This window comes from Chrysemys picta, chromosome 10 (genome assembly GCF_011386835.1).
Source record: "Chrysemys picta bellii isolate R12L10 chromosome 10, ASM1138683v2, whole genome shotgun sequence".
Classification (NCBI taxonomy): domain Eukaryota; kingdom Metazoa; phylum Chordata; order Testudines; family Emydidae; genus Chrysemys; species Chrysemys picta.
This window is the reverse complement of record NC_088800.1, coordinates 8,359,724-8,380,904: the sequence shown is the minus strand read 5'-3', so window position 1 is coordinate 8,380,904 and position 21,181 is coordinate 8,359,724. Positions and strand designations below refer to the sequence as shown.

Sequence of the window (21,181 nt, the reverse complement as noted above, 5' to 3'; positions counted from 1 at the left end):
ATTGTTCCACTAAATGTATGTATGTAAACAAACAGCCATATATGAGTGTGTGGGCAGGCGCGCACACACTGTATGTTTATTACTTTCCAACACCCCCTCTCCCCCCCATGGCACTGAAAAGCTAATTTTCCCCACATTTGCAATGAAGTCTCTGATTTGACCTATGCCACCTTTGATGTAACAATAGTTTCACCATTTTTATTATAGCGGTTCCTTGAGTATCTAATTAAGAAGACAGCACTGATCTCTGTCGCCGAACAAGGGACAATAGGAAAAAAAAGGGCCATAAACAAAAAAAATCTGAATTACTTCTTGGAACAGAAACAAAAGCAAAGCAATATAGTTTGAGAGTTCTATTTCATATAGATTCTACTGTGAATATTCTCATTCAACATAAAACAGTTACTTACCATTTCGTAACTGTTGTTCTTTGAGATGTGTTGCTCATGTCCATTCTATTCTAAGGGTTGTCAGAGATTTTTGCCATAATGGTATCCGTAGGTACGGCTGTGGTGCCCCTTGAGTGCCGCACTCATGCGTCAGTATATTAAGCGCCGCCGGCCCTACGCCCGGATGAAGTGACCACTCATGGTGAGATGAGAAGATCCTGCTGAGGTGATCTGCTAAGATGTTCCTGGCTCCAGGCAGGTGCGTGGCTACCAGATGAATGGCATGCTGCACACAAAAATCCCACAGGCAGAGGGCTTCTTGGCAAAGTGCCGACGACCTGGCTCTGCCCTGCCTGTTGATGTAATACATCACAGTGGTATTGTCCGTCAGGATCTGTTCCACCTTGCCCTTCAGGTGGGGAAAGAAAGTCTGGCAGGCCAGGTGAACCGCTCTGAGCTCCCTGATGTTGATATGGAGGATCAGACTGTCCCACATCCAGAAGCTACCAAGGTGGGCTCCCCCGCCCAGGTCCGAGGCATCGCATACCAGAGTCAATGATGGGGATGTGGTCATGAAGGGGACTCCCTCCAACACCGACCGGATGTGATCTGGCACCCGGACCACCTGGTCTAGGTCGTGCCTGTTGGGGATGTAGACCAACTCCAACCACGGTTGCAGAGGCCTGAGATGGAGCCGGGCATGACTGACCATGTGCATGCCGCCCAACAACGGCAGGCAGGTGTGCGCCGTGCTGAGCGGGTTGTTCTTCACATGGGAGATCAGGTCCCACATGGCCTGAAAACGCGCTTCCGGAAGGAAGGCTCTGGCTCACATGGAGTCGAGAACTGCCCCAATGAACTCTTTATTTGCTGGACCGGCGTTAAGGTGGATTTTTTCTTGTTTCTTGTTAACAGGCCCAGGTCGCGGCATGTGGAATGCACCAGATGGAGGCTCCTCTGCATTTGGCTCCGAGACCTGCCTTTGATGAGCCAGTCGTTGAGATATAGGAAGACCTGGACCCCTTGACGTCTCAGATAAGCAGCCACTGGCGTCAGACATTTTGTGAACACCCTTGGGGCCGGTGAGAGGCCAAAGGGCAGTGCTGTGAATTGAAAATGGCATCTGCCCCCTATGAAACGGAGGAAACACCTGTGACCTTGGAATATGGTAATAAGCATCCTTCAAGTCGAGGGCGGCGTACCAGTCTCCCGGATCCAGGGAAGGAATGATGGAGGCCAGGGAGACCATGAGAAACTTCAACTTTCTAAGAGACTTGTCGAGGCGAAAACAGTCCAGAATGGGTCTGAGGACCCCTTTTGCTTTCGGGATTAGGAAGTAATGGGAATAGAACACCTTTCCTTTCACACCCTGAAGGACCTCATCCACCGCCCCCAGGGGCAGGAGGTTCTCGACCTCTTGAATGAGGAGTTGCTTATGAGAAGGGTCCCTGAAGATGGATGGGGAAGAGGAGGTGAGAGGGAGGGGCAGCCAAAAATGGCAGGGTTTAGCCCTGAGAAACTATGCCAGTGACCAAAGGCTTGTAGGGTGCCTTTGCTGCTTTCAGTAGCACGCATGGTGCCGGCGGCGCAAGCAGAGGCCTCTAATCTCTTGCCACCAGGGGAGCTTGGGAAGGCACTAATGCCGCCACCAGTTTAGGTCCCCTACTGCTCCCAGGAGTCGGTGGTGGAACCATTAAGGGGCAAAGGGCTCCGGAGTGGCCGGGCAGACTGAACTGGGTTCTTTGCCCGATGCCCCATGGCCTTCCTTGCCCAGTGTGGGGAGCTGTGCTCATTAGTTTTCTTTCTGGGCACTGGCGATGGGGAGCAGTGCCAGGAGGAGCCCGGTACTAGAGGTGTGCTGCGTACCAAGTCCAAGGTACTAGGAGCTGAATCTTGGCGGGATGGCTCGGAAGCCAGACAGAGGGCAGCCTCCATGAGAAGAGCCCTCAAATGAATATCCCGCTCTTTCTGAGTCCTGGGTGGAAAATGTTTACAAATATGACTCTTGTCCTTCACATGTGATTCCCCCAAGCACTTGAGGCAGCTGCTGTGGGGGTCACTTACAGGCATAGGCCTCTTACAGTCCGCACAGGGCTTAAACCCTGGCCACCGGGGCATGCCCCGCCTGGGGCAAAGTCCCCGCTGAGACTCTAACTTCTAACTACACTTAACTACTACTTAACACTAACTACTATAAACAACTATTTACAAGGCCCTAAGGCTTGAAGTCAGAAGAGACGAAAACACAAGCCCTTGCTATGCAAGGAAAGACGCTCTGACTAACCACCACGGGCGGTAAGAAGGAACTGAGAGGGCGAAGGCCCAGCAGCACCTGATATACCGACACACGAGTATGGCACTCAAGGGGGCGCCACAGCCGACCCTACGGATACCGCTAAGGCAAAAATCTCTGACGACCGCGCACATGGGCGTGCGCACACCTAGAACATATTTGACATGAGCAAGCACTCAAAGAAGAAACAATATTTTTGTTGAACAAACTAACTGTTATTTACTACACAGGTAAGAGCTAAAAATCAGATCTAGTTAGTACATTTTTAAAACGTTCTTACAGTTGTTTTCAGTGCTACAGAGCATATATACTAGTGTGTGAAATCCAGTCTCCATGGAAGTCAATGGCAAAACCTCCATTGACTTCAAGATCTTCTGTGTGTGTGTGTGTGTGTGTGTGTGTGTGTGTGTGTGTGTGTGTCTATATATATATAGTATGGGAGGGCTTTTTGAGAGTTATTCTCTTGGTATTGATTTTCAGATATTCTTCACTAAGAGCTATCAAACTAAGTTTAGGATAGAGCAGGGAAGGCAGAAATAAATTGTTTATAAGACACCTCCTGAATTCACTGTAATACCCAGACCTTTTCCATTATCACACTATATTACATGCCTGAAACTGTTTTGTGTCAAGTGCTACATTGGGTCAAAATAATCAGGTGAACCTTGATTTTGATAACAGGTTGTGCCACACCCAATCACTAAAACTTTAGGGAATAAAAAAATACCAGGAATCTAGTAGAATAATACAGCTGCTGATGTAGAAAGCGGGACTCCAAGACTAACATTCCTGTCTGATTGCCTTTATAAACAGCACGCAGTAATTTTCCAGTACAGTAGTCATTCTGCTAACAGACTTGCCAACTCTCACTCAGGCAGGTTTCTTTTTACTTTAGCGCTCATCATTTTGACAGATTGCGTTATTTTCCCAGGGAGCACAGGATCAATAACATTGCCTGCTAATTTACATGAGTCTTGGGGGGGCTTATTTGAATTAAATGCTACAGTTCTTTATTCTTTCTTCTTCAGTGATATCAACAATGATCCAAGGGATCAAATTCAGCCCTGGTGTAAGTGGGTGCCATTCCCATTGGAACAGTGGCACCTGCTCCCTTGCACCAGACACAGAACATCAGTGCCACCAGACAGGGGTGCCGGAAAAGGGGGGGCCATCGCCCCCCACTTTTTACCGGCCATAAGTGTGAGCGGGGGTGTGGAGAAGAGAGAGCAGGGGCAGGGTTTGGGGGGGGGGGAAGAGGTGGCACGAGGATGGAGCCTCAGGGGAAGGGGTGGCGCAGGGGGTGGCCGCCCCCCCACTGTTAGGAAGCTGCTGTCATCCCTGCCACCAGATCTATTGCACCTCCAATTGTCCCTGCCTACATCCATCCCTCCATCACAGGGGGAGTTTCTCCAGCCTGCAAGAAAGGCAGAGGCCCTTAAGCAAACTCCCTGGGGGCTGAAGCAGCCCGGTAGTGAATTTCTCCCATAAGGAAACATTCTTTTATCCTGCTAATCTTCCCCTGGGGATGAGTTCTGAAGCCCAGACTGTGGAGACTCAAGCCTCACAGAGATAATTTAGCCTTGATGAAGCTTAACTGCAGCGATATTACGTTAAATTTCATAGTGGGGGAAACCAAGATGAAGGCTAGCCGGAGTGTTTATCCCAAAGCAAAGCGGGGGCGTCTCCTGACTTCGTGTGCTGTGTAACGCTGAATGTACTTCATCTCCAGCCAGTTGTCCTCAGTTATTTGGCATAAATGCGTTTAGTACTAGCCAATAAAGTCCACCTAATTCCATTTGGCCTCTCCGCCCATATTTATTAAGAAAGAACTGATACAGAGCAGTGTGGATTCGTCATACTGTCAAATAACTAACCCCTTGGTCACAAGCCCTGAACTCCATTTACAGGCCCAGACATTGCTCCCTTCCTCCCATTCACAGCACCGCATCCCTGGCCCACGCATCTTGTGCTGGATTTTTTTTTTTGGTTTTCCTCTGAATAATTAGATATTTGCCAATGGACACTGGACTTGACAGATTCGTCTGGAATGGACTGAGTGTAGCTATGACTCCTAGTGGCTGGACCATATAGCAAACTATATGCTGAAAAAAACAGACATGCTCATAGGAATAAATTACATACGCACGGGTGACCAGGACTACAGTCCTGACCTCATGCTCCAAAATCACTGGCTTCCACCACTGGATCTAAAGGAGAATGACTGTTGCTGTTGATAGCAACAGGTCCCTTCTCCTTTCTGTGGGACAGCCAGCTGAAAGCTGCATTTCCTACTCATACATATATAGCTCATACATTACATACATATGGTCTGAAGTGTTAGTTCTATATCCCCAATCCTAGTCTATCAACTCCCATTCTAATTTCTGTGTCCCTTTCAAAATTTGCTCTATTAAAATGGAAATTGTATGCCCTGGTGTTGGTTGGTATTTACATTTCAACGTTACATGTGAGATTTCCATTATTTAGAAGGGATCTACTCATTTATTTCAGCGTAGAAACTCTTGTACTCTCACATTACCAAATCTTTCTCCTGTAAATCTATTCAGGGATGAAAAAGGTGGGACCAACAACTGCTGAGGTACTGGGCAGAGCCAACTGATTCTTCCCCTGCCAAGAGCAGGTATGACCCGTCCAAGGAAACAGTACTGGGATACAGAACCTCTCTCCCCTACTGGACATTATTAGCATATCTGCCAACAGGAGCCAATAAAATAACAGTCAATTCAAATCTACATATATTTGCATACACATGAAGTGCGTGAATCAGAGAACTTGGTGATGGAACTTCAAGGGTCCCAGTGCTATGGGGAGTATGTGTCAGCTACATTTCCACCATCCCCCATCTAAGTGGGACACTGACCACACCAAAAAGGATGAAGCAAGAGCCTGCACCATCACTAATTTCCCCAGTTGGGAGGTTTGCACACAGGGTGGGTACTGCTCGTTCCTGTCCTCTGGTGTGAAGTGGGGGGGAGCTCTCTCCCTCCACACCTTACCCCCTCTCAATCCTCCTTCTCTGCCTTACTAGTGTAAAACAGGAGACAACGCAGGATAGATCTGGGGAAAGAGAGGAGAAATGAATTTGAGTGGGAGAGACGGGGTGGAACAAAGAGGGAAAGATTTCCTCTCCCTTTTTTCTCTACTTTCCCCACTCCATCATCTTCCACCCTCATTCCAGAACCAGTTCTATCCCCTGGAACACCACCAATTCATGTAGCATCCAAACGGTAATTCTACAGCCCCTCCATATAAGCCATTCGAATTACTTCTGGTACCAACGCACCACTCCTCCCAAATCACATGGCACAGCTGCAACCAATTCTGTTCGCTTTCCCACACACAGAACCCCACCCAATTCACTTGATAATGTTCCCCCACAGCCCCTCCAACTAACACCCCCCAACTTGAGAACACTGCCCCAGAGCCCCTCAGTTTATTTGATAACAACCTCTCCAATTCATTCAACAACATACAGCTCCCCACAATACATTTCCCTTATTACGTAAATCTCAGCAAATCCCCCAGATAATTCTGTACCTTGCCCAGACAATGAATTCTGGTCCTGCGCCCCCCCAAGCCCATCATTAATCCTGCCCTTTCCCCCTCAAGCAGGACCCTCACTAATGCTGCCGCTGTCCCTCAGATCCTAACCTCGCCCCCCCGTTCTGTTTGCTGTAGATCCACCCTTCTCCTGGGGCTAGGAGGGCGGAAACCCAGCATCAAGATCTTCACCCTCCTGCTAGGTGTAAACGGGCTCCAAGAACAGCTGGAGCTCTCTTCAGCCACTCCTCCAAAGCCTGCGGGATCGCAGGAATAATAGCAACTTTGTTCCTGACGTCTCCTGGTTTGGTGGGAGATGCCCAGTAGCTGGCATTAGAGCTGGCAAGAAACAGAAGCTGGCTACTGCTGATCAACCCTTTGCCAACCCTGTATTGTTCCCTCATGCGCTGTGCAGCAGCTCTGACTGGCTGCCAGCCCTATTATCCCATCTCCTGGGAAAGGCAGCCAGTGAGAATGGGGTTTCCCCATGGCAGAGCTGAAAATCTGTAACCTCTGGGACAGCCTGTTGACTTGGCAGGTCTGGGATTGGTTCGAATGCCATTCTAAGCCTGTTTAGTAGCCGATGTGAAAGGAGTCTGAGGCCACAGTCCATTTTCTAGTGATCACCACCGCTGGCACCAGCTGGCCTCTTTGCTGGAAATGACAGCAGAGGCCTAAATCTCACCCCTTCGACATGGTGCCTCCCAGTAGGATGGGAGCACAATAGCAGGCAGCGTGAGGAAGCTCTGCCGGTTGCTTGTCCTGAACCACTGGCATGAGGCCTAGCCCAAGATTTAGCAGGTGTTTTGCATACGGCCACCAACTCCTACTCTACTATCAGTAAGTTTGTGGGAAGGGAAAGAGAGGAGGCTGGTGCTAGAGGAGGGAGGGATAGCTCAGTGGTTTGAGCATTGGCCTGCTAAACCCAGGGTTGTGAGCTCAATCCTTGAGGGGGCCATTTAGGGAACTGGGGTAAAATCAGTATTTGGTCCTGCTGGTGAAGGCAGGGGGCTGGACTTGTTGTCCCTTCCGGCTCTGTGAGATCAGTATGTTTCCATATATATCAGAACAGAGGGAGTTGGGAACAGGCTAGAGAAAGGTGCATGATGCAAGCTAGAGAAAGTTAAAGAGCTGCTAGCTTCCACCCCAGAATAGACAGGGTTGCCATTTTTCAAAGGAAAAGCTGCTGCGTCGAAAAATGGTCTTTTTTCAAAAATGGAAATTTTCCTGAAAAACTGCTGACTCTAGAAATTGTTCGTTACATTTTAAACCAAACGTCTGATCAAAAACATTACTGAAAACACTGCTGGATCTTTTCATTTTCCAATAACTTGAGTTTTTGGGTAAATGAAAAGTTCCTAAAACTATTTCAAGAATGCGTTTGATAAAAATTTCCAACACAAATGCACAAATGTTGATTAAAACATTCCCAAAATTTAATAAAAACAGGTCAGTTTTGAACCCTTGGAAATGGAAACAACTTCACCAATTTTGAAAGGTTTGCAAAAATTAGTTTTTCATTTGTCAACAGAGAAGCATCATCAAATGAGCTGGGGGTTTCTATGAGGTATATTGAAGAGATCGGTGCTAGGCCCGATGCTATTCAGTATTTTAAAAAATGATGTGGACGTAAATACAAAATCACAGCTAATTAGATTTGTGGATGACACACAGACTGGCAGAGTGGGGAATAATGAGGACAAGGAAGTCGGGCAGAGTGATTTGGGTTGCTTGGTGAGCTGGGCCTATTTTAACAAACATGTTTTAATACAGCCAAGTGCAACATAATACATGTAGGAGCAAGAAATGCAGGCCATACCTACAGAATGGGGGACTGTATCCTGGAAAGCAGTGACTCTGAAAAGGATTTAGGGGTCATCGTTCACAAGTTGCTGAACATGAGTGTCCAGTGTGATGCTGTTGCAAAAAAGGCTAATGAGATCCTTGGATGCATAAACTAGGGAGCAGAGTAGGAGCAGAGAGGTGCATATGGAATTGGGATGAACGATGCTGGGGGGAGGGATAGCTCAGTGGTTTGAGCATTGGCCTGCTAAACCCAGGGTTGAGAGTTCAATCCTTGAGGGGGGCCACTTAGGGATCTGGGGCAAAATCAGTACTTGGTCCTGCTAGTGAAGGCAGGGGGCTGGACTCAACGACCTTTCAGGGTTCCTTCCAGTTCTATGAGATAGGTATATCTCCATATATTTTATTATTATTATACTGTGGCAAGTTCTGGTATCCACACTGTAAAAAGGACATTGCAAAACTGGTACAGAAAAGCCACAAAAATGATTCAAGGACTGGAGAAAATGCCTTTCAGTGACAGACTTAAAGAGCTCCATTTGTTTAGTTGATCAAAAAGAAGACTGAGAGATGACTTGATTTCAGTGTATAAGTGTCTTCGCGGGGAGAATATATCAGGTACTAAAGGGCCCTTTAATCTGGCGGAGGAAGGCATAACAAGAACCAAAGATTAGAAGCTAAAGTCAGGCAAATTCTAATTAGAAGGCAGAATTTTTTAACAGTAAGGGTGCTTAACCACTAGAACAAACTACCAAAGGAACTGATGAATTCTCCATCTTTTGTCTTCAAATCAAGATTGGATGTCTTACTGGAAAAATTTTGGCCTGTATTATACAGGAGGTCAGATTGGATGATCTAATGATTCCTTCGGGTCTTAAAATCTGTGAATCTATGAAACCAACTCTACCCCAGAGGTAGCTACATTTCAGTGATGGATGACCCGACTTTTATATACAGAGTTTGTAAAGCATATGATGAGCCTCCAAAATAATATTAATGAGCACTTGGATAACACGTAATATCAGTCAAGCAAGTACAAACATTAATGTAACTGTCTATGTACATTTCTAATGTACCCTCCTTATACTAGCTAGCCATCCTGTACAAAATTGAGGGTCACAATGACATATTTCTAAGGATATATTTTACTTTTCTTTATTTTAAGTCAACTTCTCATGCAGGATTATCTATCTAGGTTTTAGACCATGTTCACCACTGTTCTCTCTGAGCACCTGTCTTCTTTGAGAAATGCTATTAGCTTTACTTGCTGCTCTTTTGCTGCGGGAAAGGGAGTGACCAACAGTGGGCTTGTCTTCACTACCCGCCTGGAATGGCGGGTAGAAATCGATCTCCCGGGGATCGAATTATCGCGTCTCATCAGGACGCGACAATCGATCCCCGAATTGACGCGCGTACTCCACCAGCGCAGGTAGGAGTAAGCGCCGTCGACGGGGGAGCCGCGGCGGTCGATTTGCTGCCGTCCTCACAGCGGGGTAAGTCGGCTCGGATACGTCGAATTCAGCTATGCTATTCGCGTCGCTGAATTTGCGTATCTTAAATCGATTCCCCCCCCCAGTGTGGACCTAGCCAGTGGTTCAATTGCTCTCGCGTGGTAGGGCCCTGCACAGTTCAGGATCCTCCCCTGCTTAGAGCTGTACATTTGGCACCATCAGCCCCTCTTTCACAGCTGGCACTGGGAAGGGCAGAAGCAGAGACTTTAAGATAGCTTGGCCTTGCTCATTAAGGGTTCAGATAAGGACCAAGGATCCTGAAACAGATCTGGAATTGCACAGGAAGGCACAATAGGGCATGGAACATTGGTGTAGTATGTTCCCATCAGTTAGATGGGAGTAGGAAGTAGGCTACCACGTACTGAACCTGCTGTGGCTTCTGGGTGGCCTGTGCTGTCAGGTCCAGCCAGTTTCAATAATTTTTTTTTCTATTCTCTGACATTTAATTTGAAAACACATTAGTGTATCAAATTCTTCATTTGGTGTTTCATTGTATCCTTTTACAGATGCTCTACTGGAGTTGCTAGGTTCTAACCTCCTCCCTGGCTGCGTGGAATTACTGCTCCTTGCCCTACTCCATTTGGTTCTCCCAAGAGGTGGCTGCATTTCAAAGGGATATATAATTTGCAAAGCACTGTGGGATTGTTTTGGCAGAAAGACACTGTTATTAGTATCATGGGCATTTATTTTCAGATAACCTAATGTTTAATGTGGATGATTATTTTTTATTTGCATGACAATCCCCAGTAGAGATTGGAGCCTCCTGTCACATACACAGTAAGATCCCATTTCTGCCCCAAAGACAAGTATCAAGAGGGGAAATAAAGGGACAGTAGGGAATAGTGCCTGGCCAAAAGTCAGTGCCAGAGCCAGAAATAGATCCCAGGTCTCCTAAGATCCAGACCAGTGCCCTACCACTAACCACGCCGCCTTTCCAATAGAGTCTTCATAAGGTAGATTCAATTCTATTTAAATTCACAGTACCAGAAACCCTGTGCAATTTCAATCAAAAGCAACGAGAGAAAAAAGATTTACTACAAAAAAGAAGCCATTGTTCCCTGCTTCTATATTCCAGTCTAGCGTGGAGTGCTCAGTGGAAACGGGAAAGGACCTTATTGTAACAAGATGCTATAATAATTTTACTTGAAACCCTAAAACTAATTCAGGGCTCATTAAAAAAAAAAATGGTGAAAGAGAATGGTTTCTTTAAGATGTTCTTGGTCAGAGAATATGCTAAGCATGCATTTCTAATATCTGGGTGGGCAAACGCAAGTGGAAATTTCAATTCTACAGAGGCACGGAGAATGTGCTTCTGAAAATGTTTCCAGTCAAAAACATGTGAAGTGTGAAAGTGTGGTCTACACGGAGCGAAGGAGAGAGTGTGGTCTGTCACATCATCAGCTGGAGTTTGTGGCCTTTCTGGGTATTAAGTACGTTTGGTGTTTGTTGCCATGGCTCTGACAAAACGGACCGATGAGAACATCCATGTCTCGCTAAACTGCTTTTGAGGAGAACTGTGTGTAAGTTGCCTGGTAATTCCATATAGGAAAAACAACTATCCTGGAAGAACGTTATGGGGCTAAAAAAGTGAGGCAATTTGGACATACCAAGATAATGGCCCTTTCTCAGCAGCACTGAGGTGTGTGTGTGTGTGTGTGTGATTTAACTCCATCCTTAACTCAGCCCACTGTTACTGCTCATTATTTTTAGAGATGTAAATGTACAAGGTGTAGTAGAGAAGGCGCAAAACATGTACACTTCACCAAGAATTCACAGTGCAATCTGGGTCCCACTAGACACCCCTTGTGTGCACACCCAAGCGCGTTCCCAACAACGCACTTGGCTGGTGGTGAAAGATCCCAGACCTCTGCTTGCTTAGTCAGCGGCTTATCTCAGTATCTAGCTCCCTGAAGATGGTGCCAAAGCCTTCTGGGCTTGTCTGCATCCAACCCAGGCACCTCCAAATGGCTTTTCAAAATCTCCAATGGAAACCTTTCTCGCTGAGCAAGGATCATGAGCCGAGAGTTCACCCAGGCCTCCTGCTTGGAAATGGTGCCACACCATAGAGTTATGCAACTTCCCTGTGGAAATTATAAGCATTTCCTTGAGCGTTTTGGGAGTCTGGCCTCTTCTTTCACAGTTCTAAGGGCGTACATGGATGTCTGTTAAAGCCACTGCTTCTGAGCGCTGTGCTGGGAACAGTGAGATACCCACCTAAACAACAATGTGACTGCAATGTTGTAAAACAGCAACCGTGCCGAGACCAGGCAAAAGTGCAACAGTTCTTCATCTGAAACAGCCCATGGCCTATGGAGACAGAGCACACCACTGGTGATGACACTGGTGCTCTCCCACGGGTTTCATTCTCTAGTGCAGACACAGCATTAGAGGGATAGAAGACATGGCTCGCACAGGAGGGCTTTGGGAAAGCAGCGGGTTGTAAGGGGAGATTCAAAAGAAGAGAGGAAGGCCAGCTGGCTCATTTGAAACTGAGGCGGTCCCAAAATGAAGTATTTTTTCACACAACAAGGGTCAACCTGTGGAACTCCTTGCCAGAGGATGTTGTGAAGGCCAAGACTATAACAGCGTTCAAAAAAAGAACTAGATAAGTTCATTGAGAATAAGTCCATCAATGGCTATTAGCTGGGATGGGCAGGGATGGAGTCCCTACCCTCTGTTTGCCAGAAGCTGGGAATGGGCGACAGAGGATGGATCACTTGATGATGACCTGTTCTGTTCATTCCCTCCGAGGCACCTGGCACTGGCCACTGTTGGAAGACAGGATACTGGGCTAGATGGACCTTTGGTCTGACCCAGTATGGCCGTTCTTATGTTCCAGACAAAGGAACGGGAGAGCATGAGTGCACTGAATCAAGCGGGCCTGGCGTTGTCATCACGGTACCTGCTGGGATCACCTGCTGTTGAGCTCTGATCCTGAAAGCCCTTGCGCAGTACACAGAAAGGAGTGTGAAAGGCCAATATGACTGAGTGACAGCAAAGGTCTGAACAGAAGCTATACAAGGCACAGTGAGACTTAAGCCGGCACTTAAAGTTCATCAGGTGCAGAAGTGCTTTCCTGAATCAGGATCTGAGCTCAGAACTGTGGGACACACATAACGGTCTTGCAATCTAAATTAGTCAGATGGTGCAGATCAGACACACAATACAGCAGAGGACCCGATGTGACAGAATATATCCCTGTGTTCACGCCCGACACGCTATTGTAATAATCTTTGTACAAAGTATGCCTTGTAAGGTATCATTTAAAAACACATAATTTGCTGATCAATAATATCATGGCAAAACGCACATATCAGCATTATATGTCAAGTTATAGACGCAAACTGAGATTATGACTAAAAATAAGGTTTTCCAGAGAAGCCTGGGGAGTGACCAAACCAGTTCCTCAAAGACAAAGGGTGAACTGATGCCTCAGACAGGTGTAAACAAGGCTGATGGACCATTACCTGCTAAGTGGCCATTCTTTGACAGGAAAAGGGCAAAAAAAAAAAATCTACATCTTAGCAAAGAAACAACATGGGAGTTCCTTTCCACAGACTGCCTGTCACCTTGCTCCCAGCTGGTAATGCTTCTCAAAGGGGGAACACTGCAAGACACCCCTTTCTCTCTCCATGCCCACTGCATTCATGCCACCAAAAGCAAAAAAGGACTTGACTCTGGGAGAAGGGGTGGTGACCTACAGGCTTTGGTCAGGAAGACTGCTGAAAGCATATGGTGAGAAACTTTGCTTGAATCTGATACAGTTTGTTGAGTTAGGTATTACAGTCAATATCTTATCTTTATTTTTCTTGTAACCATTTCTGATCTTTATGCCTCAATTCCTTGTACTCAAAATCTCTCTTTGTGGTTAATAAACGTGTTTTATCTAATCCAGTAGGTTTAAATTGAAGAGTCTGGGAAACTCCATTTGGGGTGACAAGTTGTGTGCATATTATTTCTTTTCAAGAAACAACAGACCAAATATGACTTTTGTATTTTCCAGGAGAGGGCTGGGCAGTACAGGACATAGATCTCCAGGAGAAAATCTAAGAATAGAGGTGTGTTGGGGTCACCCTGCAGAATAACCAAGGCTGGTGAGAGCCAGAGCGTAACCCAAGGGTGGCTGGCAGGCTGCAGCTACAAGCAGACACTTAGGGTCTGGCTTGCGTGCTGGAAGGCTGTTTGTGAGTAGCCCAGGTGGGAGCTACTTCAGCAAGGAATTGTAAGACACCCACGATTGCAGGGCAGGGTTGACACTGCCCCCTCACTGTTCTGGGCTGCACCCCGGTATCTCACACCAGATAAGGTTTAAAGCCATGTTTTTCTTTTCAACAGGGTGTGACAACTAATCAAGCCCTATTCTGCACTGAATAAAGAAACAAGATTAGACATGCCATCACTGCAACGTTGTGTAGCTAAATATAGGAAACTATTTGGTCTCCCAGATTATGCAGCTAAGGGGAAGAAAAAACACAATCCCCCAATAAATTATGTATGTATGTAGCTTCCAGGGAATCCTGCTGTACTGATCACAAATTAAATGGACTCTGAGGTAACGAAAATCTGATCTGTCCAACAAATGAAAAATGAGTGTTACAGCTGGATATTGCAGTTAACTGTGTGCCCGAACGCCATCAGACACTTGGACAGTGCTCAGTGGAGACCTGCTCTGGAGAAGTGTGGCTGCGAGAAATAGGGATGTTGGTTGTTTTTTAAGCTCCTTACCGTGACTGGCAGGGGTGTGTGTTACATCTCCTGACTTGGGGTTCAGGGCGCATCACACGCTGGCAGTCACTGTCATTCACCAGCATCATGGTCTTGTTAACGATCCTAGTACAGGACACAATGGTTTTACGTTCACCTAAAAGTCAAACCAAAAACAATGGCAAACCAGTAAGCTAGTTAATTGCTGGAGGCTGTTAACTATTTAAGATCAACATGTTATTTAACAAATCTCCTCTACAGCTAAATTCTTTCTGCCTACCTCTACCTATGGCATACAGAACTAATAGCTCTGTGGATGTTTCTGTCTTCTCTGCCTTCTCTTTGGGTTGCTCTGTCCTGTCAGCAAAGGTGCAAATTAGGGCCCTACCAAATTCACGGTCCATTTTGGTCAATTTCATGGTCAGAGGATTTTTAAAATAATCAATTTAATGATTTCAGCTATTTAAAATTGAAATGTCACAGATGTAATTGTAGGGGTCCTGACCCAAAAGAGGGGGGCACTGCAAGATTATTGTAGGGAGGTTGTGGCATTGGCATCTTTACTTCTGCATTGCTGTTCGCTGGGCAGCAGCTCTGCCTTCAGAGGGGGCAGCTGCTAACCGGGAGCCCAGCTCTGAAGGCAGCACCACCGCCAGCAGCAGCGCAGAAGTAAGGGTGGCATGGTAGGATATTGGCACCTTTACTTCTGCGCTGCTGCCTTCAGAGCTGGTCCCTTGGCCACCCATTGCCACCCTTACTTCTGCACTGCTGCTGGCAGTGCTACCTTCAGAATTGGGTGCCTGGCCAGCAGCTGCCGCTTTCCAGCCTCCCAGCTCTGAAGGCAGCACAGAAGGGTCGCAATACCATGATCCCCCTACAATAACTTTGCAACCCCCACCCCGCAACCCTCTTTTGAGTCGGGACCCCTAGTTTGAGAAATGCTGGTCTCCCCTGTGAAATCTGTATAGTATAGGGTAAAAGTACATAAAAGACCAGATTTCATGGTGGAGACCAGATTTCATGGCTCATGATGCGTTTTTCATGGCCGTTAATTTGGCGGGGCCGTAACAACAATCACGAATGCGACTGCTCCAGCAGTGTTCGTATACTGAGCTACGTCTTTCAATTCTTAACGTAAATACAACCTCGAAAGCAATCTGCATTGGTTTAAGTTCCTCCTCCACATGCTGCTGGGACCCATACATCACCTAGCACAGATGCTCCGGGGAAGCAGAGTGGAGCCGGACAACCGGCCACCTCTGTGGATGACTAATAATGACCTGAGATCCACCACTTGGCCTGAGCTTCCTGTTGTACAGCTGGGCTCCTGCTGCTTCTTCCCCTTCATCCTGACTAACATCCAACTCATTTAATGCAGCCAAAACAAGGTTGAAAGGGAATGAGCAGGCCTCAAACGCTGCAGTTTGGGCTTACTCAAATTTTACAAGGGAATGAAATAAGCAGCTACAATATATATCATTTCTGGTCCTCAGGCCCTCTGGATGTACTACACGAAAAAGTGCTGCCAACTTGACACACCAGGCTCAAGAGTCTCTTCTTCTTCTCTGCTGTATCCCGCCAATTGGGGTTGGTGGCTCTCGTTCACCAGCGCCAAGTGTTCTTGTCACAAGCGGACACCAACCTTTTTCAAGTCCTCTTTCAGTGTCTCAAACTGCTTTCTTTAAGATCTTCCTCAAGGTCTCTGTCCCGTGACTACTAGCTCATGTAGTCTCTGGCCAATATATCCCACATCTCATCATCTCACATGGCCCAGCCGATACTCCCTTGGTTTTTCGTGTGTGTGTGTGTGTGTGTTGGGTGTGTGTGTGTGTTGGGTGTGTGTCTACCTTCATCATGGCTCCTACTGTTTCACTGCATAACTTATCAGCAATTATCTGACTCAGCATTCTCAATTTGGCAATGTGAGGTCGTTGTTCTTCTCGCTTCCAAACTGGCCAGCATTCCAACCAGCCTAATCCGATTCTTAATTCACACTGCTCTTTAGTTTACTTTGCATATTCTTATTGCAAAGAATTCCTATCACTCCCTCCACTTCCACCAACTGCTCTTCATGTGGCTGCTAGCATCCTCATCCACATTCTGATCATGGCTCCGCATTGAGCCAAGGTGTTCAAATTGTTGCATGGACTTTAATTTGATACCATCTAATTGTATTGGCTTCTTGTTGTCCCTCAAAGCATTCTATGTACTCCAGCTTTTGTGAGCTGATGCGGAAGTCATTTTCTTCTAATGCAGCCCATCGCAGCTCTAGGGCTGTTTCCAGTTCATACTTATCTTTGGGGCACAACATAATGTTGTCGGTGAAAAGCATGCTCCCCGGAGCCTCTCCCCAAATTTCCTGCCTCAAGGTGTTCATTGCAATCACAAATAAGAGCGGGCTAAGGGCTAATCCTTGATGTAGGACTACCCTCGCAGTGAATGACTCACTGTAGCCACAGCTGCTTCTCATTACTGTTGTGCTTCCCTGGTACATGACCATGATAGTCTGAACATATGACTCCAGCAGATTGTGTACCCATAGCCACCTCCATAACAACTGTCTAGGAATTCAGTCATAAGCCTTCTCTAAATCCACAAATACTAAGTGCAACTCCTTGTGTTTCTCTCCACATTTCTCCTGCAAACACATTTCTCCTGCCATTGTTGGCCTTCCTGGCACAAATCCAAGTTGATGCTCCAGCGCCTCCCAAAGTATTTTCTCAATAATTCTTTCCAGACACTTCAGGGCATGACTCATCAACTTGATGGGTCAGTAACGACTCCATATTTGCACATCTCCTTTATGCCTGAAGTTAGGGACCAATGCGCTCTTCCTCCACCCGCCGGGAATTTTTCCAGTACAGAGAATTAAGTTGAAAAAGTTTGTCATCATTACCACTCCTTCATGGCCTAATGCTTTAAATACCTCAATTGGTACATCATCTGCTCCCACAGCCTTCCCACGGTTCATCGTCTTTAGCACTGTCTGAGACCACTGCGGTGATGGGGCTTGTCCGGTTTTTGCTTGTGCATACTTCCCTCAATGGTTTCTTCACATTCTCTTTACTGAGCAGTTTCTTATAAAACTGCTGCCAACACCTAATGATTTCACCATCTTCCCCAAGTACTCTTCCATTTTCATCTTTGACACACTTCACAGCTCCCAAGTTCTCTGCGCTTCTTTGCTTCATCTTGGCTAATCTACATATTCCTTTTCCCCCTTCCTTCATTAGGAGTCCTGAGTAGTCCTTTAAATGGCTGACCCTTTGCTTCTGCAACTGCTCTTTTAGCTATTTTCTGTACCAGTCTGTACTACTCAGAACTTACCATCACTCTTATTTTCTGCCAGTGCCATTCTTCTTTACTGCTTCCTGCATGTCACTGGGCCACCACCAATTTCCCTCCCTTCCTCTGGCTTGTGCACTTTCTGTAATATATTTGGATATTTTCCCCAAATCTTATTGGTATAATCACGGCCAGTTTGGTTGTTGTCCAATCTCCATAGAACCTCATCCTTAAATTTCACACTCCGGCTCAAGACACCACACTCCAGAATGGTTCTACTATTTCCACACAACCTATGTCTCTGCATCAGCTGAGAAGGGGGCTCAACTCCACTGATGAACATGGCACCTTGGGCTTAACAATCCACTTTGACGTGAAGATGTTGTGTTGTGACAGTGAGATAGTTGCCTTTCAACACGGTGAGTCAACACCATGATGTCACAATGTAAACATCACCAACTCACCATGCAAACCTGCCCTAGTGATATTTATTTGGGGGAAACTCCTCAAGCGTCTTGCATTATAACCTTAAGTCTGGCAGTTTTATATACTTGACAAACCGAATGCTCGTGACCAAACAAAAAAAACCATTAAGACCTGTCACTGGAAAGTCCAGTGTGAATTAAGTCCCTGATCACACTTCGAACCATAAGTGAGTCCCAATCTAAAAGTCCCAAAGGGAAGAAGACCTTTCCACCAAGAACAAGTACTGAAATGTGTCTGAAAACCAAAGTGCTTAAGAACTGACATATCCGAGCCTAGTGATGGTGGGACCCATATTGCCAGAAGGTGATATTTGAGCCCCTAACTGTGTGGAAGGCCTATTGTACCTAAGACCCTGTCAACAAGTTTAAGACTCGCTCTCGTGAGGGCTCAATGACTGGGAGAAATTGTTATTGTAAAAAGAAAGCAAACAAGTCAATTTTTAAATCAACTATTTTATAAGGAAAAAAAAATACAGGCATTTAGTGTACTGAGGTTGAAGGATCCTGGGGGTGGCAAACCTGACAAGGAGTGAGACTTTTAACCTGAGCACTCTAACTCCTTTGTGGTATCTTCATGATGGGATGAATTGCTGGAGCTGGCACCAACCACTCAGTGCTAGTCGTGAAAGGAGATTGGCCAGGGGTGACCTGATTCCTTAGGGAGAATTAAAGCTGCCTCTCCCATATACGGAACGCCAACATATAGTGGCAGATGCAGCATTAACTGTCTTCTGTGGGGATCAAGTCCCCCTCTGGCTTCGTGAATCTATCCCAGAATGCCCCAGGAAAAATCAACTGAAAAGTGTGATCTGCAGGGTGCTAATGAGGTTAGCTGGTTAAGGGTTTCTGATGCAATCTACAGCAAATTGTCACAGTGCGACTGCTCCTGCTTCATCCTCGGAGAAGGAAGTTTCTTTCAGCAAATATGCATGCATGCCTGCGAAAACCCTGCTCCAAGAATCTGACTGAGCCTTGAGATATGGGGCTGCATATAAGTGCCTTGAGCCATCCGTGAAGCACTAAACCAGGTGCAGTTCCACTGCATAGTAATGAACCGACAAAGCAGCAGCCCTGCCAGAACACTGACCGAGTATAGACTGCACGGCTGCTGCTAACTCGGAGATCTGGTGAAAGCGAGCTTTCCCCCAATTGCCATGCCAACAGCCATTTCCGTAGCTTAGCCTTCCTCGTGATGTCTGTGCTTTGGCAGCGCTGCAGCCCGTGTTCTGCATTCACCTCTCTCTTTATTGCCTGCCTTGGCAAACACTGTACAAAACAATCCCACCACGTTCCCAAATGGCCTTACCTCCTCCACACTGCACACTGCATCCTTCCCATCCGCTGTGTGTCCAGATGTACAAAGAATCCTGTTGTTTTTCTGGCTCGCTTCTGTTTTCGGCGGTATAGTTGACAGGAATGGTGTATTCGTAATGAATTCCATAATTCTGGTCATGAAATAACAGCACCTGGTTCAGCAGCAGAAGAAAGGCTGTTATGATACACTGCACTGGAAAAGCCGACAGAGTGCAGAGATGGCAAAGCCAGCAATGCTGTCTCAGGCCAACACGTTCAAAGGCAGGTGCTTCAAGAAAGGCCCCCAAATCCTTATTTAGGCACTACAATCAAAGTGGCCTGATCTTCAGAGGTGCTGACACAAAGGAAAACCACAAGAGCTGGTGCTCAGAGCTTCTGAAAAAAAAAAAAATCAAGCAACTTATGGAGGTGTCCAAAACCAGACTTCGGTGTCTAACATTAAGTACTCACTTTTGAAAAATTTGGCCTTCGCTTTTTTTGGTCTCAGATGTGATGAGTTGGCTTCAAAACAGAATTAAGTCGACAGCAGGAAACATTAAATCAGATTGATGTTCATAAAGTAACTAATTAAGTTAACGATTGCATGGAATTAAGATGCCATTCATCATACGTGCCTTAATTTGTTTTGGGAAGCCAGGCTTGTTGCCAGGCCGATCTATTTATTCAGCCTTCTGGGAGGATGAGTGGGTTGGGAGAGAGAGGTGTTTTTTGAGTTTAACATCATATCACTTCACACGGGAATTGATTAATGCTGCAGAGAGGCGCATTTAACAGCTTAATCAATAAACAAGCCAAATCATCACCATGGGAAATTGTGCTGACAAGAACGAGTCTGTCCTGAGCTAACTGACAAACCCCACTAATAGGATGTGACTGTCTCTCCCCACACACAGGTATTTTCTGAAGAAAGAAAGAAGGCGCTGGGCTTTTTCACGTCAGGCATTGACATCCAAGTTTGACGCCGCTGCAGTGATGCTGAGGTGTGAAACCTGCTTCTAACAGGCTCATGTATGACCTCTCCAGCCTCTCTACTCTGTGAAATTCGCTAAAAGGGACCACTATAAACAAAAGGAGGGCTGAAAAAGGGTGCCTCATTATTAGTCATAATGGGCGTGGAGTTCCGATTCTACTTGGATCTACCCACTGGGTCAGATTTGGCTCTCGCTTTCACTGAATAACTCTGGTAAAAGGGGTCCCACCGGTGTAAAACGGATGAGAGATAAGAAGCAGACCTACTGCATCTTTTATCTGAATTACTGTGCTATGTAAAAGATCGACGGGAGGGTTTTACTAGCTGACTTTGGAGCACATCTATTTTCTGGACTAGACTCTCAGTGGGCGTAAATTGGAGTATCTCCTTTGAAGTCAATGGACCTATGCCAATTTACACCAGCTGTGGATGTGGCCTCTGTGATTTTTAAAAACAGACATAATTACTATTACAACATAACCCCAGTAGCATTAAAACAATAATTTGAACAGGAACCCTCCAGGCACCCAGGGTCGGCTCCAGGGTTTTGGCCGCCCCAAGCAGCCAAAAAAAACCCCCCAAAAAACCCACGATCATGATCTGCGGCGGAAATTCGGTGGGAGGTCCTTCGCTCCGAGCGGGAGTGAGGGACCGTCTGCCAAATTGCCGCCGAATAGCTGGACATGCCGCCCCCCTCCGGAGTGGCTGCCCCAAGCACCTGCTTGCCAAGCTGGTGCCTGGAGCCGGCCCTACAGGCACCCACAGGTATGCTCCTTTCTGACTGTTCATTGTTCTGGAAACACATTTTCAACCCGCTTAAAAACCCCAATCAAATAAGGTTTATATGCACCCATGACCTGGGATGG

At 46.4% G+C, this 21,181-nt stretch overlaps 1 protein-coding gene across 3 annotated transcripts in view; it reads right to left on the bottom strand.

The window, feature by feature from the left end:
* ADAMTS17 (ADAM metallopeptidase with thrombospondin type 1 motif 17) overlaps positions 1–21,181 on the bottom strand; it is a 269,254-nt gene that overhangs the window by 45,347 nt on the left and 202,726 nt on the right. For all 3 annotated transcript variants that reach the window (XM_042856603.2, XM_024102933.3, XM_024102934.3), the window contains 2 exons: positions 19,338–19,497; positions 14,283–14,418 (listed from right to left, as the gene is read on the bottom strand). In XM_042856603.2, coding sequence (XP_042712537.2) covers positions 14,283–14,418; positions 19,338–19,497 — 296 coding nt within the window. The remainder of the gene's footprint in view (positions 1–14,282; positions 14,419–19,337; positions 19,498–21,181) is intronic.